At 35.4% G+C, this 18,636-nt stretch overlaps 2 protein-coding genes across 4 annotated transcripts; one reads left to right on the forward strand and one right to left on the reverse strand.

Annotated features, from left to right (window-relative positions):
* The first annotated feature begins 566 nt into the window (after positions 1-566).
* LOC131045080 (phospho-2-dehydro-3-deoxyheptonate aldolase 1, chloroplastic) lies at positions 567-6,154 on the forward strand. Of its 2 annotated transcripts, XM_057978598.2 has the most exons (6): positions 567-732; positions 850-1,578; positions 3,153-3,430; positions 3,518-3,794; positions 5,061-5,306; positions 5,452-6,154. In XM_057978598.2, exons 2-6 carry the CDS (start codon positions 1,096-1,098, stop codon positions 5,734-5,736), a joined length of 1,569 nt encoding a protein of 522 aa, XP_057834581.2. In that variant the 5' UTR covers positions 567-732; positions 850-1,095; the 3' UTR covers positions 5,737-6,154. The 2 variants fall into 2 exon arrangements, with proteins under 2 accessions (XP_057834581.2, XP_059074173.1); XM_059218190.1 differs by lacking the exon at positions 567-732 and having other exon boundaries at positions 755-1,578.
* A 4,070-nt stretch (positions 6,155-10,224) lies between these two features.
* Positions 10,225-13,510, reverse strand: LOC131045079 (probable 2' cyclic ADP-D-ribose synthase BdTIR). Of its 2 annotated transcripts, none has more exons than XM_059218191.1 (2): positions 12,791-13,510; positions 10,225-12,626 (listed from the first exon to the last, which is right to left on the reverse strand). In XM_059218191.1, exon 2 carries the CDS (start codon positions 11,984-11,986, stop codon positions 10,703-10,705), a length of 1,284 nt encoding a protein of 427 aa, XP_059074174.1. In that variant the 5' UTR covers positions 11,987-12,626; positions 12,791-13,510; the 3' UTR covers positions 10,225-10,702. Both variants share the same exon structure in this region, with proteins under 2 accessions (XP_059074174.1, XP_057834580.2).
* Between the last annotated feature and the right edge of the window lie 5,126 nt (positions 13,511-18,636).

Genomic DNA, 18,636 nt, shown 5'->3' on the forward strand with positions numbered 1-18,636 from the left:
GATTGTTTTTAACTTTTTTTTTTTTTAATTTCACATGGTGGGTAAATTACATGTACACAAATATATATGTGGAAGAGAGATTTAAGAAAATTTATATAAATGTATGATTTTAGCTTATTAAAATAAACTTATAAAATTTATTATTATTAGCTATATGTTTGAATGTTAATATTAAAACTTTTGATATGATCTATTTTGTTTTGTCATCAATTATTTTCTGTTGTATCACATTGTTTAGGAAATTTATGAGATTAACATAAACCATATTAATTTGTTGATTTATGTTTATTGTAGACTGCTATAAATAATTATAATTCTAAATTGAGATGTGATCTTAGATAAATATTTGAATTTTTTTAATATCAAATATAAGGGACACAAAATCTAGTGGGGACAAGCATAATATCTAAGTTTCAATTATTGAAATTCATCAAATATTTGATATTACTCATTATTGCAGGGCAACGCGTATATCCAGCATTGTGGATGCACATTTGACCGGACTTATCGATTTATTGAAATCCAAACTCATTTTATATTCTGAATTTCAAATCATTAAAACGTGGTCACATGTGTACCTTCCTGGCAAGAGTTTTTAAGTCAATAGCGGTGGCCCATATTTGCAAATTTCCCACAGGTTCAATGCTTTGTAGGCCCGCGAAAGGGACACCTCTCAAGCACGTGCAGAGTCGCAGAGGATCTTTGATTCTCCTGTTTGGGATTTCTTTTACGGTATTTTTTCTTCCTGTCAGATTTTTTGCATACCCAAATTGAGAATTTTTTTTCTATAAAGTCTTCATTTTCCATTTTCTTTTCAAATGCTTCAGTTTGATATTTTGCCATTTGCAGTCGTCTGCCTATGATTTGAGTTCAGCCCACCATACATGAACACTGAACTGGGCAAATGCTTGTAGCCTAGCAGAGCCCTCATTAGTAGTTATTGATCAACCCTGGGTTATGTTAGCCCTCTTCACTACATTGAGGATTTTCAGTTGAGTAACCTATTGGGTTTCGTAGGGCAGAGCTTTGAGCTTGGGCATCATCATAAAATTTGGTTGGCATTTGAACCGTGAGCCTTCTCAGATCGCTGTCGAAATGGCTCTTGCAGTTGTTCCACAGATGACGGCTCCGTCCGGATCAAGGAAACTTCACAGTAGCCCTTTCAGTCAAACAAGCAGCTCTGCAATACAAAGGACCGAGAAGAATAAGAGGGTCATTGCACAGGCATCTGGCAGTCAAATTAAAGGTTCGAAGTCTTCTGTGAAATCCACTGGGTGGACACCTGATAGCTGGAAATCCAAGAAGGCTCTTCAGCTGCCCAATTACCCCGATCCTGCAGAGCTTGAGTCCACCGCAAAGCTCTTGGAGACATTTCCTCCACTTGTTTTTGCAGGGGAAGCCAGGAAATTGGAGGAGAGACTAGGAGATGCTGCTCTGGGAAAGGCTTTCCTCCTGCAGGGAGGAGACTGTGCAGAGAGCTTCAAAGAGTTCAATGCTAACAACATTAGGGATACATTCAGAGTGCTCTTGCAGATGTCTGTTGTACTTATGTTTGGAGGCCAAATGCCTGTAATCAAGGTAATATCTTTATTTAAATAATATTTTTATTCGTTTCTAATTTTAAAGGAAGTTTATTGAAACATATTCCCTCTAGCTTGCAATGCACAAAACAGTTTCTATTTACCATAGATTGCTAGGCTTCAAGTATGATAGCAAAGAACCACTGAGTTGACATTAAAACCACTTCTTCTATTGTCATAACAATAAAACCCTCAATTGTTTTGGGGAAGTGGAATAACATGATCCCTTTTATTTAGCCATGATAAAAAAACTATCAATGTGCTTCAGTTCCTCTCTAATCTTAAATGACTTCAAATTTTTTATTTTTTGGCCAAATTTAAAATTTAAATAAGAAGAAAGCTGTACTGAAGTTTTAATGAACATGCCAGAATTGGGGGATATCTATTTTACCGAAGTAAATCAGGATCCTAATTGGCATTGTCCTGCATTTTTTCATGCCATGTTTGAGGAGTATCTTTTCTGCCAAAATCAAGTATAACTTGTATCCAGTTCTAATCCTTTCATTCACGTGCCATGTTGTGGCTTTATTCTACCAATTTAGCTTGAAAGTGCATTCAGTTTATTCCTTTTATTCACATGCCGTGGTGTGGTTAATTTTTTACCAAAGTCAACTCTAACATGTGCCAAATTCCTCAAGAAGGTTTTAGGGTTATCTATTGTCCAAAAGCCAGCCAAAACCGCACTTGTCCTTGTCTCTCTCTATCTATTTTTGTTTACACCATTCGGGAGGTGAAGAATTCAATTGGAATGGAAGACAATTGGTTTCAACTTCGTGGAATCACAAAACCTGCTGCCGTTCTGTTTGACTTCATAACTGTGTGCTGATAGGTATTAGTTGTTTGGCCTGTGGATTAATTCAAGTTGTCTTGTTATCTAAGTACACTGATGGCTTTAATGTTTTAAGCGTACCTATTTTTTTGGTCGTTTGATTGTGTGTGTATCAGTGCAATTTTATTTAACGTATGCACTAATATTCATAAGTCTCTAGCAGTGATGCATTGGTCTTGACTTTGATCTAGATGTTTGCTGTTTACTGCAATTTCTTTAGCCTATGATTCAATTTTGATTGTCATTTACCTGTAAGCTGATCACCACAATTGTTTTAGCCTAAGTAATAAACTTTTAATGTCATTTGGCTATTTACTTGTCAATGCAAAATCCTTTAGTCCATGCATTAATTCAGAATGTCATCTGGCTGTTTTCCAGTCGCTGCAACAACTTTAGCATATGCAGTAATCTTGCTTCCCATCTTGGTTTATGTTGATAGTTGAAATTTCTTGATTGTCCTCTGAGAATGTGCTGGTTGCTGCAATTTCTGTAGCCTCTGTTTTGATTTTCATTATAACTCGGCCGTGTTGCTGTTATTCTTTAGTCTCTGCTTTAATCTATTGTCATTGGACTCTGATAATTGCTGCAATTTCATTACCCTATACATTAATTTTAATTGTCATTTTGTTGCACACTTCTTTTTATAACTCTTTGGTCTGCGCAATAATTTTAATTGTCATTTGGTTGTGTGACTGATGCTGCAATTGGTTTAATACATTCATTGATTTTGATTGTCACTGCAGGTGGGACGGATGGCTGGGCAGTTTGCAAAGCCCCGGTCTGAGGATTTTGAAGTGGTTAATGGCATCAAAGTCCCAAGCTATCGAGGAGACATTGTGAATGGTGATGGATCTGATTTGGAATCTCGTCAACCTGATCCTGAGAGGATGGTGCGTGCATATTGCCAGGCAGCTGCAACTCTTAATCTTCTTCGGGCCTTTGCAACAGGAGGCTATGCAGCAATGCAGCGAGTTACTCAGTGGAATTTGGACTTTACATCCCACAGTGAGCAAGGTGAAAGGTAGGTTATTGTCAGGCCTTGCAGATTTTCCATGGCAGAATTCCATTATTGATATTAATTTTGGGAGTAGAATCTTTTCTGTCACAGATATATTGAACTTGCTCATCGAGTAGATGAAGCTCTTGGATTCATGTCATCCTGTGGGCTTACAGTTGACCACCCAATCATGAACACCACAGAATTTTGGACATCACACGAGTGCTTGCTTCTACCATTTGAGCAATCTATGACAAGAGAGGATTCAACTTCTGGGCTCTGGTATGATTGCTCTGCTCATATGCTGTGGATAGGAGAGAGAACTCGGCAGCTTGATGGAGCTCATCTTGAATTCCTTAGAGGGGTTGCCAATCCACTCGGCTTGAAGGTATTTATACCTTTGTCACATTCTGTGTTACCACCTTTACTATTTAAATTCTAAATCATTGAATTCTTGTAATGGTTCCCAGAAGGCTGGGTACTATTCATCCAACATATAAACTTTTGAAAATTATGCCTTGGGAAAATGGAAGAGACTATGTTTCAATGTTGGCTTTTTTTTTTCTTTTTGGGTTGATGATTCTGTCTTTTCCTGCTATTAGCTCATTTTCTATTGCTTCCTGTGGAAATTTCCCTTGAATTTCTGTCATTTCTTGACCCAAGGTCTCCCTGTTTTCAATACTTCTGCTTTCAGAGACCTGTAACACCTATTTCTGATTCTTTGCAACAATTGTCTGGACTCTCAAATAAGTGGTTATTTTTAATATAGCAGATTTATCAGGAGTGGCCAAAACTCAAGTGTAACTCCTTTTGTTTACTTAAAAATGAAAGATCTCAATTTTTTTTTATATTAATATTGTTGCTGCACTTAAACTTTTACCATCTGTTTGAAACTTTGATAAAATCCCTTTTCTCTAACAGGAGATGAATCCAAAAATCATTGCAAAGATAAACTGTTTAAGATAGTAATATACTTAATTCCCTGGTTACTCTTAATATCAATGTGATTTGCGTAGTCTTTAATGGGTGAACTTATGCTGGATGTTTTGCACAGAGACTAGATGAATAAATTCAACTCACATTGGTTGTGAGTTAATCATGATGTAATAAATTCAAATCAGATTGGTTGTGTGTTAATCATGATGTTTATATGAAGCTATACTTAGTGTGCCAACCATCTGAAAAGGATCCACATTCCTGTAGTCTGTGACATACTAATCTCTGCTAATCAAGTGGTAGATAGTATTTAGGTTGTATGAAGTTTTCTAGCCACACTGACCAGGGAGCTCGCTTAAATGTTTGGCTTATTTTATGGATAGCTCTTTTTGAAGAATTTATATATATTTCTAATCAGCTTAGACACAATTTTGCTTCTTAAATGAATATTGACATTGTAACTGTGAGCGGGATATCCCAAATGCACTTTTGTTAAACTTTGTACGGTAAATTGCATTCTTTATACGTCTTGAGTTTCAGCTTTTGTGTTGGCATACAAAGTATTGGAAATTCCTGGTAAGCATAAGACTTATGTGCATTTGATAGTCTTATTTAACCATGCTTTGTGTATAAAGTGATTTCTATGAAAATGGTTGTCAAGTATGGGAGCCTTTATACCTTAGGTCTTTTTATAGATCTTATATGTTTTTCTTGACAGGCTAGTGATAAAATGGACCCAGCAGAGCTGGTTAAAGTATGTGAGATCTTGAATCCTCACAACAAACCTGGCAGATTGACCATAATTGTGAGAATGGGGGCTGAAAAGTTGAGAGTAAAATTGCCTCATTTGATTAGGGCAGTTCGCCAGGCTGGTCTAATAGTAACATGGGTTAGTGATCCTATGCATGGGAACACAATCAAGGCACCATCTGGGTTGAAAACAAGGCCATTTGATGCAATTCGGGTAAGAAGTTTGATTTAGTTTTTGCTTTATGCATTTTAAGATGGATCTCATTTTATTTTCCTATTCAAGGGCTACATAAGCTAGGGACTATTATGTCAAGCTGAAAAGTGGCTTTACCCATAATTTTGTAAATGAATGTTGACAGGCTGAAGTCAAGGCATTCTTTGATGTACATGATGAAGAAGGTAGTCACCCTGGAGGTGTTCACTTAGAAATGACTGGGCAGAATGTTACTGAATGCATTGGAGGATCAAGGGTTGTAACATTAGATGATCTACATTCTAGATACCATACACACTGTGATCCCAGGTTAAATGCTTCACAGTCGTTAGAGCTGGCATTCATCATTTCGGAAAGGTTGAGGAGGAAGAGAATGACGAAATCAGATCTGGGAATTTCAAGCCTCTTGAATGGTCTGATGTCATTGTGAGGCACCAATAAATAATGCAATACATCTTGCACAACGGAAAGTTAATGGTTGAGTTATTTCTAATTTGTGAAGTCATTGTAATGCTTGTCCCATAAATTAGTTGAAAGCCTCTGGATTTTTGATATCAGAACAGTAAGCTAAGTGGATTTTAAGATATATATGACATGCTTGTCAACAATCCTTCAGGGCAAGGTGTGAGGTTTGAGTTTATGGCTAAGTTGCTGAATCCTGGGATTTTTTGGGTGATTCCAGGTACAAAACATACTGGAATTGGATTCTGAAACAAATCCCCTGTGGGTGCTTTCAGGATTTTTGTTTTTTGATGCCAAAATGTTACCGAAATGTTTAGTGATTCTAGTTTGATCTTTTTATATTTTTAAGACCTACAGTGCTGATTAGTTAACTCAGAACTTATCTATCATGAGATTCTAGTTTGATCTTTTTGATATTGAAAACTGAATTAAAATTAGTATGTTATGTTTCAAAATTTGAAATGTGTAATGGTTTTGTTTAGCATATGTATTGGTATATGACATTCTAAACTTAATTCTATTTTTTAGCTATATATATATGTGTGTGTGTGTGTACACACATTTTATTTTTGTATGAATGTACCGAAAACGTACCCAACCCTCCCCCAAAAATATCTGCCATAACGGCATTTCCTACCCACGTACCTGTACCCAATTTGGCAACTTAGGTTTATGGTATTGTTTCTCCCATTTTTGTTTCTATTAATCTATCAGATGCAACCTCCTAACACATTTTTGGATTGTTCTTATATTAATTTATGCGATAATAAAAATGCAGCAGCTGATATACATGCAATCTTGTCCTTTACATAAACTTTTATTGACTCCAAAAAGTTGTATGTGTAATAACATTCAAATGTTTAAATAGATTATAAGGTAATTGTTGATCATGGCTTGAAAGTAAGCTTTTATTACAGTTATGGGATTCCTTATGCAACTTAAGCTTTTATTACAGTTATGGGATTCCTTATGCAACTTATTTCAATTGAAGTGAATACCCTGGAAGTTATCTTAATTGCAATTTATCATGATGCTCACAGTAGATCACCGTAACCTTTGATGTTTTATGTTTTCCAAAACTCAAGGTTGACAGTATTGACTATTAATGAAATGAAAAAATAAATATAATAGAGTCAATATAAAACTGAAACTTTTTGAGGAATGTTGTAGATGCAAGTGATAAAAGACATACACAGCATATACATGCATAATGATGTTTGAGGCATCTACATGAATGGAGCACAGGCATGGGAGAGGGCCTTTAATAAATCTTATAAGCATTAATGTGGACACAATTAGTACATACTTTTACATTATAAGATCCAAGTATGGGATAGATGGAAGACGTAGTATAATTTTGTGTTCACTTTTCAAAAATTATGTGTAATGATGCATATGCAAAAAAATGTGTGAAATTCATTAAGAAGAATGAAACATATGTAGACTTCTGAATTTTGCAGGTGAATAAAGTGTGAAATTCATTAAATAAGATTTGATGTAGAAAGATTTTTCTTTATAATGTGGTCTTTGGAATATGGACTATTGAACAATCATGTTACACACCCAGGCTGTGGTGTGTTTTAAATCCCTGATTACGATCTGTTATACAAAGTCGTCTATCATCTGATTTTCTTCACAAACAGAATTTTAAAAATCACAAAGCAATTAAATAGCAAATCAACACATACAGCTATGATCCAACGTTGAAGATTTGGAAAACACAGACATGACACTGCTGCAAATAAAATTGGAAATAGAAGTCTCTTATATATAAATCAAATCTGAGATTACAATTGACTTGATTGCATTAATTCCCTCACTAGTGTAAATGTTTGGGCCTGGCACAATGCTTGTTTAGAAATGGAGTGCTTTCTGAGTGTTGGAAAGGTAACCGAACCTAATTGGCAACCTTCCAAGTTCCAACTCAAATGTAGATGTAGAATATCAATTTCCCCTGGCCTGTGCCTGGTACTGTAGGAGATCACCTCGGCAGATGATAGAATACCTTCAGTTGAGGTATGTTGTGTCTGGAAATCAGCCATAAAGTTGCTGTTCAAGTCAGATTTGGCACAACTGAGTTTACTAATGACTGGCGGTTGACTGGTTTGTGAAAATTTCTTAGGGATTTGTGTGTTTTTATTCCAGATCCTATGCTGTGCCTGGGGCTCTTTTTGTAGCTTGAACTTGTCCAAGGTCGTCAATAGTGTGCCCCAATTGCTTTTGCCTCCTTGTTGACTACTGCTTGGAGCTTTCTTGGGTGCGGCTGGTATGGTGAATGACCTGCAGACACTTCCTCTTTTCTGCACTTTCTCCCTATGACTGTCGGTCAATCAATCTTCATAGTGGATGATGAAGTTAACTTGGCGCACTAAATGTCAGATCTAATGGGCGATATGATGGCCGTTGGCCTGAATGGCAGGTCCACACAACTCGCCTAATTCAGAGATTTTTTTCACATTGTTTTTCCAATTCCCCGCGTAGGTGTGAATGAACAACTTAGAGGAAATTGCAGGGCAGATGTTAATGGTAAAAATAGGTTAGGGTTTTTGTCCCAACCTGAATACACCAGTAGGGTTTTCATCAAGAAGTAACTCACATGGGTGCTTAAGTTCGGCTCATTGCCTTGTCCTAACGTCGCAGGTCTGCAAAGTGATATTGTTCTCGATTGTTGTTCTCTCTTCTTTATTTTGTTCAGTGTCTATATTTATAATTCCCAGATGCTAATATCCTTGCAAATACGTTTATCTTATTATTGATATCATTATTTAGCATTTTATATTGTGTTCTTGTTATTTTCATTCCAAAATCCATTCAAAATCGTACTGTCCATGGAGGTAGAAGTACCTATGCAAGGTTTGAGTAAGGCAGCCCCTTAAATAGCCACCGAAAAATTGTGGTGAAAAAATGATGTATACGAGAATGATTAACTGGAAAAGAGGATCATAATGAGAGAATCTAGTAAAGATGATATAGTAAAGATGATATAAAATACCTTGATTTCAATCAGAATTTTTATATGATACCTAAATTGAGAATTATGATCCTAAATACAATATTAAGTAGTAGTTGTGTTCTCTATATTCCAAATGGCCTAGAGAGAGAATATGATAAAAGAAGGTTTAAAATACATAGATCCAAGTTGATCTAGTACAACGTAAGTAACTTCCAAGAACTAATTCCTTACCAATGCATTATAGAAGATAGACAACAAATGGTTTCTTTGGGATAGGTCTCAAAAATTTCTATGAGATCCTTTGATGTACTTGAGCGTATACGGAAGCACAAGATCATATATAAGTGTTGTTTAATTGCATAGTTTGGAAAGGGTAATTATTGCATTTCATTGGAACCTATATTGAGTATTTTGTTACCCAAAATGATATCTTATGATATTTGATAACCCTTGTTATACTATTTTTACCTTAAAATAGAAAAATGATTATTCTGTAAGGAAACAAAATGGGTAAAATTTTAGGCAAAATCTTTGTGCTAAATTTTGATAACCAAGATACCAAGAGGGCAAGGTTAGAGCATATACTAAGAAGTTGTATAATATTCTAATTGTAAAAGAATATAATGGAACACTACCTTGGAAAACACTTTGATACCAAATATTACATTTTCTATAATAGACTAGTCAAAGACACGAGATCAAAAAGATTTGTAAATAATAACATAATGAATATTATTCCATTGAATTGACAAAGTCACATTATAGTTTATTGTTGGGGGTTTCAAAGATAAATTACAATGCATATTTAATTGATTCTTTTTTAAAAATCTACTTTAATTAAAAATAATTAATTAGAAAGAAATAGTTAAGATTGTAGTTCCTAAAAAATGCACAACCCTCACAATTTTCATAAACCTCTAAAGATAAATACATTTGTAATATTATCAATCTAAATGCAAAACAAATAAATATGAATTTGGCAAATTAAAGAGAATGTGAACAATACTAATATTATTAAGTATGCACAAAATGTTAAATCTATAAGCACATAAGTGATCCCAAGGTGTGCAAAACCAACCTAAGACATATATACATGCCATACACAAAATTGACAAAGTTGATTTGATATAATAATAGAGAGAAAACATTTCCAATGAAAGATAAACCAATTCTAAAATACTTATTAAAATTATTCATCTTTAATTATGAAACAAACATATAATTTTCTATTACCTTACTAAAAACTAACAATATTTTATCTAAACTAATTATATATATTAAATTTAATAAATTAAAATTAACATTTCTTTTACAAATATACAAATGATGTAACATTTGTAAATAACTTTACTTTCCATATAAATTATTCATATCATTTCAACAAATTTCACAATCTTTAAACCTATGCAAAATAAAAATATATTTCAACATCATCAAATTTAATCTTACAAGTTAAAATTAGCTTTAATGTACTCCACTTGGTCCGTTTAAGTTCCATCAACATTAAGTACGTGAGGATTGATGAATTTTATTTTTTTACAATATTCTCCACCATCTTTTAATGCCTCCCTTACTTCTTTCGTTCCCGAGTCACAATAATTGAACAACTTCAGTCTTTTCAACCTCTCCAATCCGTCTCCTACTTTCTTCAGATTGCGACAATGCTCTATATTGAGCTCCTCAAGACATGCCATCGCTCCCTCCTCCAATTCCGGCAACCCCTCCAATTCATTTATATCTTGAATTGAAAAGAAGCGGAGGTGTGAAAACCTTCCTGAATTTCCAAACGCCTTTGGCAATTCTCTGCATTTGGAATTCCTACCTAATTCCAATCTCACTAGATTAGGCATTGTTTGCCACTCCGGATAATCAACACACTGACAATTATGCAAAGTCAATTCCCTCAGATTTGCCAAATCACATATCCAACTTGGCACCAAAAATCCATATAATCTAAGACTTTCCAGATCTCTCATTGCCCTCATTTTCTCTGGAAATTGGGGAAACTCGGGAAATTGCTCTGTAATTTCAATGAGATACTGAGATGACGCATTTTGGTCAATTGCACAAGGACCCCTTCTTCCATCTTCTTCAACTCTATCTCATGATTAATGTTCAACCACAGTTCCTGAAGCTGAGTCATATTTGCGAAATCCTCTAAGGTCATGAACTCATCTTCTTTTATGGACAGGTCCAACCATCTTGATCTGAGCGTTCTCAAAGAGGCCAACTTTGATATTCCTTTCGGCATGCAATCAACACGTTCGCATTCTAAATGCTGAAGACATTTAAGCTCACTAATCCATGCTGGTATTGACTTGCAGTTCCAATGGATACCAAGAAACAAGAGGCTTTTTAGATGTCTCAAACACTCCGGTACCTCCTTTATCTTTGTACGCCTTAAATTCAAGACTTTAAGCAGTATCATCTTTCCAATGGATGCAGGCAATGTAGAAATGCTTGTGGAGCTCAAATCCAGAATGCGCAGTCCTCTCATAGCGGTGAACAAGTTTGCTGGAATGCTTGTAATCTCCATATTCTGAGATAGTGAGAATGTACAGAGATAAACAGGACAGCTGTGTGAGATGGAGGAGATGGCATTATCATTCACATCTTTCTTGGCTAGTAAAATCCGACACCAGCCAGAGACACCACTTGTATGTGTAGAGACTTCCTCAACAGAAAAAATACATTCATTTTCTCTGGATATGTGTATGGACAAATCATGCAATAAATCATGAATGCTACAATATTTGATTAACCTTTCTTCATCATTAAGATTATATTCTTTATTTTCCCATGGTTGAAGCAGACACAGCTGGACAAGTTGATCCAACCAATCCCAGGCCATATCCCACTGCTCCTCTCCTGCTGGAATGAAACCCTCACCTATCCATAGGTTTACCAGAAATTCACAGTTTATGTTTTCATCCTCAGGGAAGAAAGAAAAATAAGCAAAACATGCTTTAAGATGTGCTGGCAAAGAATCATAACTCAGTTTTAATATATCCATGACAGGGTCATGCTCACCAATGGGAATAACTGCCTTTTCTAGCTGACGGTGCTTAGTCTCCCATTTTCTAAGATCTGTGTTGCTGGCCAGAGATGCTGCTGTCGTTTTGAGAGCCAGTGCCAAATTTCCACATTGCTTTACAATCTCACGACCCATCTCAATTAAGTGCGATGGCGCTCTGTTCTCTTTACGATCCCGAAATGCGTAGAAGCTAAACAGCTTCCAACTGTCTTCATCAGACAAATTTTTCATCTCATAAATTCGAGCATTTGAAATTTCAACAACCTTTCTATTTCTTGTGGTCACCACAACTTTACAATCTTTATCAGCTGGCAGACCAAGTTTATCTAAGAGATTATCTTCTGTCGACAATTTCCACAGATCGTCCAGCACAATAAGTCATTTTTTCCCTTCGAGACAGTCATGAATTAATTCTGCCGCTGTCTCTTGAGATATGGCACCATCCACAATTTCTGTCTTTAAACCCATATGTAAGGCCATATCATTTTGCAAATTCTTGACAGAATAAGATTTAGATATAGAGAGCCAAATGGATTTGTCAAAACTAGATTTTATTTTCTTGTAGACATTTTGGAGAAGAAATGTCTTCCCTGAGCCACCCATACCAACGACAGCTATAACTTGATATTTTGGGTCCTTCAACAAACCTATCATGTCTTCAACTTTGGAATCGATGCCCACTGGATGTGAATCTCTGGGCAGAACACTCGATTTCTTCACCTGTGCTGATCTACTTGTTGACGCTGCTGCCTCTGCATGAAGACCTATCTCATGTTTTGTTATTTCCACGTATCTTGGGAAGCTCTCAAATGTCTTTCCTATATTTTGTTGTACAGCCAAGGCAATCTTTGTACACAGCTTCTCGACATTACTGACAATTTTGAGCGAATGAGAATTTAAAAGCGTTCAAAATCAATATGCAGAATGTAACCATAAAAAATAAATTGAAAACACAGAATCCTAATGGATTGAAAGCGAACAATAGAAACAAAATATAAGTTAAAGACTAATTGTCAAAAATAAGCAAAGCCTTACTCATTAGATGTGCTGAATTCGTAGCCAGAGATGATTGAAGAAGAGTGAAGGGCTTCTTTCCACTGGTGAATCTTCTCGTTGCTGAATCTCCCCTTTTCTTCATGCTTAGCGAATGCAGCTGCATAAACCCCCTTTTGAGGGTAACGAAGTTCATAAGGCTTGACGTCACAAAATACAGGAATAAACAGAGCCTTGGTTTCCAACATGTCAACCAGCTCATTTAGACACCAAGACGACTCCGCATATCGTGGGGAGAAGATGGCGATTTGCACAGATGAAGAGTATATGGCATTTTTTATGGCAGACTCAATTGAATCTCCCAGTTGTAATTCTTGATCATCTAGAAAGGTCCAAAATCCCAATTCCTCGAGTGAATCGTAAAGTGCAAAAGCCACAGTTTCTTTCACGTCAGGGCCTCGGTGGTTAATGAATGCATCAAATATTTTTCTTGATACAGTGGACGCTTCCTTTTCGCAATCACCGTAAGAACTACTTTTGTACGATGAGGAGGAAGACGCCATGACCTGAAGGGCCAAAGATGGATACAAAACCTAACTCTCAGTGGAATCTGGATTGGGTAAAACTACAGAAAGTTTCAAAGCATAGCTCATGAGATTTTTAGCGTGACTGACGCTATACATCAAAATTCAACGATTGTAGCGTGATTGAATACTAGTTGAAAGGTTTTATTTTTTCATTTAAAATTATGAGAACAAGCACTCATTATTGGTTTATTCACAACATATGAATCTCAAATTTGCCTCAATTTAGATCTTGATTTCACAAAATCATAAGATATTATGTCTCACAAATCAAACTAGTGATATATGAAATATAAACACCATATTTTACCAAACCAATTTGTTTCCAAATAACCACACTTGGAGCTAAAAATTTAATCATGAAATTATAAGGAAGAGGAGATGGAGATAATTTAAATATTATTTATATCAACCAATCCTTACGGCTATAATAATATAGGTATGCCGTGACAAAACAAAACGTTATCAATAGAATATAATAATATTCCATTTCTGCGGACGACTTTGACTTTGTTATAATAAAATAAAATATCTGTAAAGGCATCTTGGCTTATGGGTGACAGTGTAAACTGTAACCCATATGCAAAGATGTCAATTCAGTTGAATTTAAAAAACATTATCTAGCTCTGAAATATTTAAATAATACTTTCATCTGGCAATGTGAACAAACTTTCGTGTTTTATTATTTTTCAAAGTCAGATTCGTCATTGGGACGGTAATGTTTTGATGAGTAGAAAATATTAAATATTATCACTAAAATATAATCCATATCTGCAGGCGACTTTGACTTTGTTACAATCTTGAATGGCATCTTATAATAATTAAAATAAAATAAAACAGCTGTCATCAGTCATGGCATGCATCTTCGCTCATGGGTTATAGTGTAAACCATGTGCAAAGATATCGTTATGGTTAAACTGTGAAACATATTTCAAAGATATCATTTTTAAAATAATTAATAGACAGAGACCTAAATTGGACATTTTAAAAATAATTTCAGATCATATCGCGTGTAATAGGATCATACTGTTGAAATATTGTTTAGAAATTCCTCCCACTTGTATAGTTTTATGCTTTTAGTTTTTCAATTTTATTTGGGATGATTATGCATAAAAGTTGTTTTAGTTTTTTGTTTTATTTCTAATAATACAAGTTTTCCAAAATCTAGATGTATCTAAAACCTCTATATAATGAGGCAGTTGTAATTCATTCTTTATCAGTTTGTCTGATCCTTGATCAGTTGATCAAGAAGCTCATGTAATCTCTTGAATCAATATAATAGTTTATTTGTGTTCCAATTTTATATTTCTTTCATTTGGTATCAGAGCAGGTTGCAAGAGTTCTGGTTGTGTAGGTTCCAGTTTAGAACAACAGTTATTTCCAAATGGCTAATGGAAAAGATTTAGCATTTCAGCGTCCATTGTTTACTGGAGAAAACTATGATTATTGGAGTATCAAGATGAAGACCCTACTTTTATCCCAAGATCTTTGAGAATTTGTGGAAGGTGGATACACAAAACCTGTTGATCAAAATACATTCAATACATGGACACCACAATAGCAAAATCAGCTGAAAGAAGATAGAAAGAAGGATAACAAAGCTCTTTTCACCATTCAATCTGCCTTGGATGTCTCAATTTTTTCTCGAATTGCCAGTTTGACAAAATCAAAGGATGCATGGGAGGCTCTACAAACTGCATACCAAGGTACATATAAAATCAAATTGGCAAGACTTCAAACTTTTCGAAGAGAATTTGAAAATTTGAGGATGAAAGAATCTGAGTCTATTTATGAATTTATTACAAGGACTCAAGGTATTGTGAATCAGCTTAGGACTCAAGGTGAAACTATATCAGATCAGAAAATTGTAGAAATTTTTTTGAGGTCTCTTCCTCCTTAATTTGATCCAGTAGTAATTGCTATTGAAGAAAGTAAAGATCTAACTACTTTCAAAGTTGCAGAATTAATTGGTTCTTTGCAGTCTCATGAAGAGCGCATGCAGCGTTCTATGGAAAGTTTTGTTCAAGCTTTCCAGTCTTCTGTGAATATTGAGGAAAAATCCAAATCTCCTCCCTCTCATACTACTAAATTTCAAGGTGAATCTTCTGGTAATAACAGAGGAAGAGGTAGAGGAAGAGGAAGAGGAAATAACAGAGGAAGAGGACAAAGTTCTGTTGATAGAAGGAGTATTCAGTGCAGATATTGTGAAAGATATGGGCACTATGAATCTGAGTGCAGGAAGAAGAAATCTGACTTGAATAAGTCAAGATCTAGTTATGCAGAAGAATCTTCTGATACAAAGAATTCTACATTCTTTGCATGCAATTTGGCAAAAGAACCCCAAGAGGATGTTTGGTTCTTGGATAGCAGTTGTTCAAATCACATGACAGGTAAATCTGATTTCTTTGTCAAATTAAATGATTCAATGAGGAGTAAAGTTAAATTTGGAGATGATAAGGAGGTTGATGTAATGGGAAAAGGTACCCTTGCAATCAAGACTAAGCAAGGAGACACTACAAATATCCATAATACTTTCTTTGTGCCAGAATTACAGCATAGTCTTTTGAGTATAGGACAACTTCTAGAAAAGAACTATAAAGTTGTATTTGAAGATAGCTGCTGCAAATTTTTTGATAAATCTAATAATCATCATCTTGTAGCAAAGAATTATATGACAGAGAATAGATTGTTTCCTCTCAAATTGGTTTCTAGTAAGTTGCATGCACTAAAATCAACCATAGATGATTCATGGTTATGGCATCAACGATATGGTCATTTGAATTTTCAAGGGCTAACATTGTTGAATAAGAAGAATATGGTGAGAGGTCTTCCTCCAATCAAGGCAAAAGAAGAAGTTTGTTCAGGGTGTGCCCTTGGCAAGCATCACCGAGACAGTTTTCTGGTGGGAAAATCTTGGAGAGCCAAATCTCCTCTAGAGCTTGTGCATGCTGACATCTGTGGTGATATGCAAGAGCCATCATTGGGTAAGAACCTTTATTTTTTGACACTCATTGATGATTACTCTCACCACACTTGGGTTTATTTTTTGAAGAAAAAATCTGAAGCCTTTGCATGCTTCAAGAATTTTAAAGCATTAGCTGAAAAACAAAGTGGGTATCTTGTCAAGATACTCAGAACAGATAGAGGGGGAGAGTTTACTTCTAATGAGTTTGTTGATTTTTGTGCTAAGAATGGCATCCAGAGACAGCTTACTGCCGCATATACACCTCAGCAAAATGGTATTGCTGAAAGAAAGAACCGTACCATTATGGAGATGGCATGAAGCATGTTACAGACAAAAAATCTTCCAAATAGTTTTTGGGGAGAAGCAGTTGCCACTACAGTGTATATTCTCAACCATAGTCCCACAAAAGTAGTTCAAAATCTGACTCCAAAGGAAGCCTAGAGTGGTCACAAGCCTTCAGTGGCTCATCTTCGCATCTTTAGATGTTTGGCATATGTGCATATTCCAATTCAAAAGCGGAAGAAGTTGGATGCCAAATCCCAACTTAGTATCTTTGTGGGCTACTCTACTGCAACTAAAGGCTACATATTCTATAATCTTGAGACAAAGCAATGGATAGTTAGCCGAGATGTGATTTTTGATGAAGGGGGAGTATGACAGTGGAAAGATGATGTGCAGAAAAATCCACCAATAATCTTAAACATGGAAGATAACAGTGTTCCTCCTCCTCTCCCCACAAGCTCAAGTGGAACTTCTAGCTCCAGTTCTAGTCCTCCAAGCTCACCTAGTTCTTCAAGTAGCACAAACTCAGGTGAAGATTCACCTCCACCATCATCTCCAGCATTCGTTCCATGAAAAGTACAAAGTTTAGTTGATGTTTATCAGAGAGGAGTACCAATATAAATCTAGTTGCTAATTTTGCTTTGTTTAGTACAATTAAAGTTGAACCCTCTGCGTATGAAGAAGCAGTGAAAGAACCCGTATGGATTAATGCTACGAATGATGAAATGAATTCCATTCATAAGAATAATACTTGGGAATTAGTTCCACTTCTCAAAGGTAAGCAGGTGATTGGTGTGAAATGGATTTACAAAGTAAAATATCATACAGATGGTTTAGTAGAACGCCATAAGGCAAGACTAGTTGCCAAAGGGTTTGCACAAACTCCTGGAGTGGATTATGTAGAAACTTTTGCTCCAGTGGCTCGTCTTGACACAGTCAAGATTATATTAGCTATTGCAGCACAATACAAGTGGCCAATATTTCAGATGGATGTGAGATCAACATTTCTTAATAGTTACATAAATGAGGAAGTTTATGTAGAACAACCTATGGGTTATGAAGTTCCAGAAAAAGAACACTTAGTCTACAAGTTGAAGAAAGCCCTTTATGGGTTGAAGCAAGCTCCTCGTGCCTGGTATTCTAGGATTGACAGTTATTTCATGAAGAAAGGATTCAACAGAAGCTGGATGAAGATACAATTTTTCTTTCTATTAAATCCATTAGTGGTTGAAATTAAGGGGGAGATTGTTGAAATATTGTTTAGTAATTCCTCCCACTTGCATAGTTTTATGCTTTTAGTTTTTCAGTTTTATTTGGGATGATTATGCATAAAAGCTGTTTTAGTTTTTTAGTTTTAGTTTTTTCCTTTATTTCTAATAATACAAGTTTTCCAAAATCTAGATGTATCTTAAACCTCTATATAACGAGGCAGTTGTAAGAAATCTTCATGAAGAAGATGTTTATCATGATGTCATGTAAGACTTGGTACCATGTTTGGCAGTGATGTATATTCATCACTTGATGGTGGATGATCTTCATGTGATTGAAGATGCTGACATCTTGAGGATTCATAAGTCCTTGGTAGAGATGTTGTTTATGTTTTAACATGTTATTCTTGTTAGGTTGTTTTTTATTGTGTCGTGGTACACTCTTGAGATGCATTTAGAGTTTTGGCATGATATGGAAGTGATCATATGAAGCATGTTATCATTTTGGATGAGATGTTTTAGATCATGGTTGTCATGTTTAAGTTCTTGATTCTGTAGTTGGAATTTTGACATCGATCTTGGTTATTTTTTGTGTTTTGAGTACACTGGTCATTTGTTTGATACTTCATGATGTTGTGGTTTTTCATTTGGAGTTTTGGCATGGGTTTATCAGTTAAAGTTACTCATGGATACATGGAAATATAGTATACCTTAGAGGTATGTATAGTTGGATGTGCTAGCACTTGCTATAGGTGCTTTTTCAGCTATGTTTGTGACAAATGTTGGTACATTCAGTTAGCCTTTTTTTTTGGATCGAGAGTTTTGTATTCTTGGGAGACAAAGTTATGG

Source organism: Cryptomeria japonica, chromosome 3 (genome assembly GCF_030272615.1).
Source record: "Cryptomeria japonica chromosome 3, Sugi_1.0, whole genome shotgun sequence".
Classification (NCBI taxonomy): domain Eukaryota; kingdom Viridiplantae; phylum Streptophyta; class Pinopsida; order Cupressales; family Cupressaceae; genus Cryptomeria; species Cryptomeria japonica.

Coding starts and splice junctions, on each gene's coding strand:
- LOC131045080 (XM_057978598.2), top strand. CDS start 1,096: ATGGCTCTTGCAGTTGTTCCACAGATGACGGCTCCGTCCGGATCAAGG. Junction 1,579..3,152: donor GCCAAATGCCTGTAATCAAG/GTAATATCTTTA, acceptor TTGTCACTGCAG/GTGGGACGGATGGCTGGGCA. Junction 5,307..5,451: donor GGCCATTTGATGCAATTCGG/GTAAGAAGTTTG, acceptor GAATGTTGACAG/GCTGAAGTCAAGGCATTCTT.
- LOC131045079 (XM_059218191.1), bottom strand. CDS start 11,986: ATGAAAAATTTGTCTGATGAAGACAGTTGGAAGCTGTTTAGCTTCTAC.